This window comes from Erythranthe guttata, chromosome 3, assembly GCF_056151865.1.
Source record: "Erythranthe guttata isolate IM_541 chromosome 3, IM_541, whole genome shotgun sequence".
In the NCBI taxonomy this organism is placed as follows: Eukaryota; Viridiplantae; Streptophyta; class Magnoliopsida; order Lamiales; family Phrymaceae; genus Erythranthe; species Erythranthe guttata.
Window position 1 is genome coordinate 4509423 of NC_142535.1, and position 7251 is coordinate 4516673.

The 7251-nt window shown below is 36.2% G+C and overlaps 2 protein-coding genes across 2 annotated transcripts; both read right to left on the minus strand.

Moving 5' to 3' along the window:
• Nucleotides 1–548: 548 nt before the first annotated feature.
• On the minus strand, nt 549–2511 carry LOC105973898 (uncharacterized). Its single transcript, XM_088815124.1, has 2 exons — nt 1232–2511; nt 549–1134 (listed from the first exon to the last, which is right to left on the minus strand). The coding sequence occupies exons 1-2, from the start codon at nt 2461–2463 to the stop codon at nt 549–551; spliced, it is 1818 nt and encodes a 605-aa protein (XP_088671250.1). The 5' UTR covers nt 2464–2511.
• Nucleotides 2512–5228: 2717 nt separating this feature from the next.
• Nucleotides 5229–6926, minus strand: LOC105950054 (uncharacterized). Its single transcript, XM_088815125.1, has 3 exons — nt 6740–6926; nt 5615–6370; nt 5229–5509 (listed from the first exon to the last, which is right to left on the minus strand). Exons 1-3 carry the CDS (start codon nt 6924–6926, stop codon nt 5229–5231), a joined length of 1224 nt encoding a protein of 407 aa, XP_088671251.1.
• Nucleotides 6927–7251: the final 325 nt, after the last annotated feature.

Below are 7251 nucleotides of genomic sequence, written 5' to 3' on the forward strand. Positions count from 1 at the left end.
ATATATATATATATATACACACACACACAACACATTTCTTGGTCATAACAAGTCATCCAAAAAACACTAGCTTCCTCAGATTTCACTTATTTCAAAATAACTTTCGATAAGTTTGTTTTCTGTTTCGCCATAGGTTAACAGATACGGGAATGGGGACACGGCGACACACGGACACGGACACCGGGAAACTTTTAATAAAAAAAAGTAGGACACGGGAACGTGGGGATACGTGTAAATATTGAAAACATAGGAGTCTACTTGGAAATTATTAAAATATTTATTTTTACAATTTAAAATTCACATATATATATTTATTCAAATAACGTTTCAAGTTTTCAACTTTAAATCAGCAAAAAATTATAGATTAGGAGCTAGCATATGTTATAGCCAATTTCACATCATACTAAAAATTTAAAAAAAAACAATCAAATTAAATAAAATAAAAAAACCATGTTCAACTAATCAAAATAAATTATCCAATACTTAATAAAGTATTGCTTTTAAAATAATAATAATAATAAAATTGAACGAGCATTTTCCATCACTTCCTACTTTTCAGCCGCCTCATCTTCAGTAAAAAGTACGGTCTCGAATTCTGGTTCATCTAAAGAAAGGTCGGCAATTTCAAGAATTCCTGTATCTTCCATACTTCCAAATTCATCCCCACCAACGTCCCACATCTTTGTCTTTTCATCGTGGTATTGGGAAGTGCCTCTAGACAAAAGACGAAGGTTGGTATGAACGAATACTAAATCCTCTGCTCTTTTAGAAGTTAATCTATTCCTTCTAAATGAATGAATAAAGGAATACGTACTCCAATTCCTTTCACAACAAGAGGAGGAAGTAGGTTGTCCAAGAACCCTAAATGCCAATCGTTGAAGCAAAGGAGAAGTTGAACCATAGCATGCCCACCACTTTCTAGGCTCAATATCAAATCTACTGCCAATAGAATCTGGATCTCCAAATGCCCCCCTCTTGAGAGAAAAATTGGCAAATTCATCATTGACCTTTGCACGATCCTCTTCGTTTGCGAACATTCTTTTAAAACACTTGATTCTTTCAGTTGAAACTTCTCCATCCATATGAGGTGGCAATCTACCTTCTCCGTCTCGAAGCCATTTATCACTATAATACCTTAGGGAAAAAACAAGAAAGCGAATAACAAGAAGTCAAAAAATAAATAACACGTTGATATAAAAAAAATTAAATATTGATAAAAATAAAAACTCACTTTGGGTTTAATGAGTGAGCCAAGCAATGAAGAGGGGTATTATTCTTTGCCCAACGATCAACAAGAATCTCATGGACCACATCATAAAAAGCAGGAGATTCAATTCGTTGCTTTCCTTCATTCTCATAAATAGTCTTCTTCACTTTTTCAATCATGGAGTCCCACATCTCATAAGCTAAATGAAGACATGGCTTGTCTGTATCACAATTTCTAAGCATTTCATAAATCAGGGCAGTAAAAGAAAGAATGTAATCAACCTTTTTCCACCAATCTTCATTCACCACCGTATCGCGAACAAATATAGCTTTCCCTTGGTCATCTTCTCGGTATTGTGCCCATTGTTCACTGAAAACCATTAACCCTAAAGCACGTTTAATAAGCTTGAATCTCTTAAGAATGACAACAACAGAAGCAAAACGAGTGTCGGCAGCTGAAAGCAACTTCAAATGACTAAACCGATAGAAAATAGCTAGCCTCATGTTATGGTACATTATAAAATTCTTGATTTGCATAGCATCTGCATGAACGATACTTATCCAACTACACAAGTCATATGTAACTTGATTAGCTTCCGCATTTCTAGCTGCACAAATATTTTTCAATGCAAGATTGAGAGTATAAACAATACAAGGAGTCCAATAAATATTAGGAAACATGCCTTCAATAATTTCTCCAGCGGCCTTACAATTTCTAGCATTATCTGTAATAACTTGAACAACCTTTTCATGTCCAACCTCGTGGATTACTTCTTTCAACAACTTTGCAATAAATTGTTTATCTTTTATCTCACCAGAACAATCCACGGCTTTGACAAACATAGGACCAGACTCAGAAAAAACCATAATATTAATCAAAGGTCTCCTCCGTGGGTCACTCCAACCATCACTCACAATACTAACACTTTTTTCGCACCAAGTGCTCTTAATAGGTTCCAACAACCTCTCCACGTGTGCCTTTTCTTGCTGGAGCAATGTGGTTCTCAATTTATTGAAGCTGGGAGGAACATAACCACCCAATGAATGATTAGAAGCAAATACAAAAGAGCTCAGAAAATAAGGATTATTAGCAAGATTAAAAGGTATGCCCCCATTATAAAACATCCTAGCAATTTCTGCATCCAATTGATCTCTAGTTTGTAAATCAAAAGCTCTAGCAATAGGTGAGTCGTCTGCTCGTCTCTTCTTCAAATTCAAAAGATTTGAACCACCTGCTTCACCAGACAATGGATTCATCGTAGTTTTCGGTAAAGAAACTTTCTTAGGTTGTGAATTTAGAATTTTTTGTGTTACATCTTCTTCATTTAAGAAATATCATCCTTGCCAACACTCGTGCAACCTCCAATCCCTTGCTTCTTAATATTTAAGAGGTGAACCCTAACCCTGGTGTAACTTCCTTGTATTTCTTGATGACAGAAATTACAAACCCATTTACAATTACCACCACCGTCCCCTAATTTCCCGATTTTAGTGACATATTTCCACAGAATATTATTCTCTTCGTCTCTACTTCTAATATGATCCATAGTTAAATAAAAAAACACAAAAAACCAAAAAAAATAACAAACAGAAAAAAAGAATAATATTATTGTTGTATAGCTTGTAATCATGTATAAAAGAAAAAAGCAAAAAGTAAAAACTAATATATAATATATTAGTTTATGGCTTTCTGCAGAGTCATTTGCAAGAAAGAAATTCCGGCTAGGCTACAACCTATAATAAAAAATGTAAAATAGGTTTTGACTTTTAAGTTTTGCCTTTTGGGCTTTTCAAAAAAAGGCTGCGAATTTTTTTTCCTCTTTGACACGCGTATCAATTTTGGATACGCGTGTCCAATTATTTCATAATTACTGACACGGCCCCCAAGCGTATTATACGCGTATTTGGGCGTTTCGTACGACACGTGGACACTTCTCATATTAGGCGTACCCGTGTAACAGAGGTTTCGCCTCATCAAAAAAATTTAGTTTGAATAGTATAATGGCGATTCGACAAATGCTTAGACGGTCTTTACCATCTGAAAGGAGATCAAATGAAGTTCCAAAGGGTCATTTAGTTGTTTATGTTGGGCAGAATGAGAAGAAGCATTTTGTTATTCCATTATCGTATTTGTACCATCCTTCTTTTCAAGAATTGCTATTTCAGGTCGAAGAAGAATTTGGGTTCCATCATCTAATGGGCGGACTTACTATTCCCTGCAGTGAAGAGTCACGATCAGTTTATGATGTAGAAAAACACACTATATTAGTTAGCTAGTGTAACATAGATTTTGATTTTTTTTTTTGAATTTTTGTTTGTCTTGGAAAAATATGTTTCGTTGGACAAAATTACAGTACGAATATTGCTGATCCATTTTAAGATGAAAAATCATCTGGTTTTGAGTTGCTACTACAAATTATTCATAGACTCAATAGTTTTAAGGGTTAATAGCATTTTGTCATCTGTATTGTGCACATTTTTACATTAACTATTCGGACGGGCACAACGAAACCATTTTTTTGACGCACATAACTACCTATGGCGAATATTCTAACGAATCTTCTCATTTATCGGCGCACGCGCCATGCACATGCTTAATATGCTTAATGTAAGGGGTTTTTTGGTCTTTCAACTCAAATAATGTGTGGGCCCTATTTTTTTCTCTCTCCTCTCTCTCATACAAACATTGCCACATCATCATCTTCATCTTCTTCTTCTCTTCTTTGTTTTGTGCTTTTCTCAAGAATCAATCTTTTCTGAAGAAACTCCGTGTTTGAGGCTTTGTGAATTGGCGGCCATGGCAAATTTGTCTCGATGATGTGAAATAACGGCTGAATTTGATGAATTGATGGATGAAGAAAGAAGGCGTTTCAGGATTTTGTTGATGTTTTTGGAGATGGATAGGCCTGTTTTTGGGATTTTGTTGGTAAAAATTTTTGGGATTCTGGAGAGGGCAAAGTGCAGAATTTTTATTTGCCACATTTTTTCATACAATATTATCCAAATAAATGGTAAGGAAGATGCTTGCGGATGGAAAGGTGGACAAACCCAGCAAGGGTGAAGATGAGACTCACTATAACTTTGATTTGTTTGCAATTGGGGAGGTGGACAAACCCATTGAAATTAAGGTTTTGATTTTCTCCATGCTCTCTCTTCGTTCTTTTGTTCTTTTGTTTAGGTTCCGGATATGTTACAAAGTAGTTGAGTCCAGGTCAATAATACATGCTACTCTGCAAGAATGACAATAATGAAAACATCTTGGACCGATTTGAATCCAGGGAGGAGATTTGCTATATGTCCCAAATATAAGGTATGAATTTCTTGTAAATTTCGTCAATCTTATTTTGAATCCATGGAAGAGATTTGCTGATTTTGAATTCTTGTAACGTGTTCTGTTTTTTCCAGCTAATTGGGGGTGGTTGCAAATACTATTTTTGGATTGACCCTTCAATGTGTGACCGATCTCGTAACATAATTCTTGGTTTACTTAGGAAGATCAACAAGTACGAAGATGAGTTGAATAAGTACGAAGATGAGTTGAAGAAGTGTGAAGATGATTTGAAAAAGTGTGAAGGCTCAGCTACACTTTCTTGAGTCTGGTTAATGTCAGAAACAAGCTTCCTCTACAGAAATGGAAGAAATCAAAAAAAATCACAAAATCATAAACTAACATAGAAACAGTAGTTTGGCTACAAATCACAAAAGCTAAGTACCTTTCTGTTAATAGCATTACTTGTTTGAACTTCTATATGAGGTGCAAATGTAGTTTGACTTCGTTGTTTTGTCACAGTTTGTCTTTGTTGTTGAGTAACAGTAGCTTGTGTGTTTGACTTCTTTCTCTAGCACTGAAACAAATTCAACTGCATTAGTTAACAATTAACTTACTCAATAAAATAATGAATAATTGAAAACTATGCATATACCTGGCCTTTATCATTAACTACACATCTTGCCTTCTTCAAGGGGCAAGTTCTTGCATTGTGGTTTTTCTTTTGACATGAACTACATGTCATAATGACACCTTATCTACCCAAACTCTCAATTTTTGTTATTGTTTTGGCAACTGGTGGTGGGATGTCCTTTGGACCATTGATCTCCCCTGGTTGCCTTCTTCTTTTGTGCAGTTTAGGCCTGCCTGGCATCTTCACTATGTCTGGAAGAAGCAAGGGTGGCTTTCCAGATTCAGGCCAAGATTCAATTCCTTCAAGTGTGTCAAGTAAGTGGTTGTACACTGTCATATAGGTGTTCTTCTTATAAAAAATTTCAACATACTCTTCAGGTATTCTCCGCAGATAGTACATGCCTGAAATGGAATGTGCACAAGAAATTTCAGAGATTTACCACTTTCTACAACTGCAAGTTTTATCCCCCAAATGCACCTTAAATCTATCATCACAGCAATTATCACCTTTAAACTGATCCTTACCATTCCAATTAGCTATGAACTCCATTGATTTTTTCTTCAGCTCTATCTGTCTCTGAATGTTAGGACAGATGTCACCGTTGTGGCTTGCCATCTTATCCCTCTTCACATGTAGCCTCTTCAAAAAGGTCTTTCTGATTGCCTCCAACATATCAATTATTGGTAGATTTCTAGGCCTTAGAATCATTGCATTAAAGCTTTCACACATATTGTTCAAAAGTGTATCACATTTTGAATTTGTATTGAAAAAAGCTCTACTCCAATGTGCAGCAGGCCTTTCTGCAAGCCATTTGAAAGCATCTTTATCTTTGGAGGCCAAATCTCTCATCACTCTTTCAAAATCTACCACTCTTGAAGCTCTAGCAGCTTGCCACAGAATGTTCTTGAGTGCCAATCCTTTATGTGATACCTTGAAGTTACAGTACAAGTACATGGCACAAAATATGTGCTCACTGTTAGGCAGAACTTCCTCCACAACATCTAATAACCCCTTATGCTTGTCACTCATGATGGTCCAGTGCTGACTCTCCTCAATCTTCAAGTCTTCTTTCAGCAAATTCATAAACCACAACCAACTTTCTTTCTTTTCCTTTTCTACAGCAGCATATGCAAAGGGATACATGCCATTATTTCCATCTATCCCTACTGTACATAGAAGAATCCCACCATATATCGACAAGTGACAACCATCTAAGAAGATGATTGGCCTACACCCATCAAGAAACCCATTCTCAATCCATCCTAGCAAATGTAAATTCTTTCGAACTTCAGTTGATCTGTTGCACCACTTCATTTGATTCTAACAATGGTCCTAGGACTAGAATTTTTAATTTCCTGAGCATACCTCCATATGAGTCCATACTGCTCAATATTAGACCCGGTACTCTTCTCTATTGCCTTTTGCTTAGCTCTGTATAATTGGTGTCTGCTATAACAATTTGCAGTCATTCTGGACCACAGTCATCATAGAGTCCAATGGCCATCTTGGATCAGTAACTATTTTGTCTGCATATTTAGTGGCCAACCACCTGGAAGTTGCACAAGCCACCTTCTCCTTTCGTTTACATTCATGGACTGCATTGATTGTCTTGATTTGAAAGGTTGATTAACCTCTCATTTGAGAAGCATAGACTAGCCAGTGACAACTTGGATGTTTGCATATCGCTTGAATCTTATACTTCTCATTAAGCCTCAGCTTTATGTCCCTACCATTAACTATGGAGTGCTGTCTTATGGCATCTCTAAAACTCTGTGCATCTTTGAAGCAAACACCAAGATGAAAGTTAGGATCACCCATGTCTATCTTTGGATTAAAAACTGGAAAGTTGTGGTGTTTCCATTGATCTTTCTTGGCAGTTTCATGAATCTAATCTTCTACCACTTTCTCTTTCCCCTTGTTTAATCTCCTAGACCTTCTAGGTTCTTCAGCTTCTTCATCTGACTTAAGTCCACCCCACTCTACCCCATGATCAATATTTTTATCATATTTAAAATCATCATCTGATGCAAAAAAATCACTACCAACCAAAAAGTCAGAGGGCTCTGAATCATCTCCAACTGACTGAACATCACTGCCACCACTTTCATTATCATCAAACAAACCATCATTATCACCAAAAATA

Coding starts and splice junctions, on each gene's coding strand:
- LOC105950054 (XM_088815125.1), bottom strand. CDS start 6,926: ATGGGTGATCCTAACTTTCATCTTGGTGTTTGCTTCAAAGATGCACAG. Junction 6,371..6,739: donor CTATGCTTCTCAAATGAGAG/GTTAATCAACCT, acceptor TACATTTGCTAG/GATGGATTGAGAATGGGTTT. Junction 5,510..5,614: donor TGGTAAGGATCAGTTTAAAG/GTGATAATTGCT, acceptor ATTCCATTTCAG/GCATGTACTATCTGCGGAGA.
- LOC105973898 (XM_088815124.1), bottom strand. CDS start 2,463: ATGAATCCATTGTCTGGTGAAGCAGGTGGTTCAAATCTTTTGAATTTG. Junction 1,135..1,231: donor GCTCACTCATTAAACCCAAA/GTGAGTTTTTAT, acceptor TTTTTCCCTAAG/GTATTATAGTGATAAATGGC.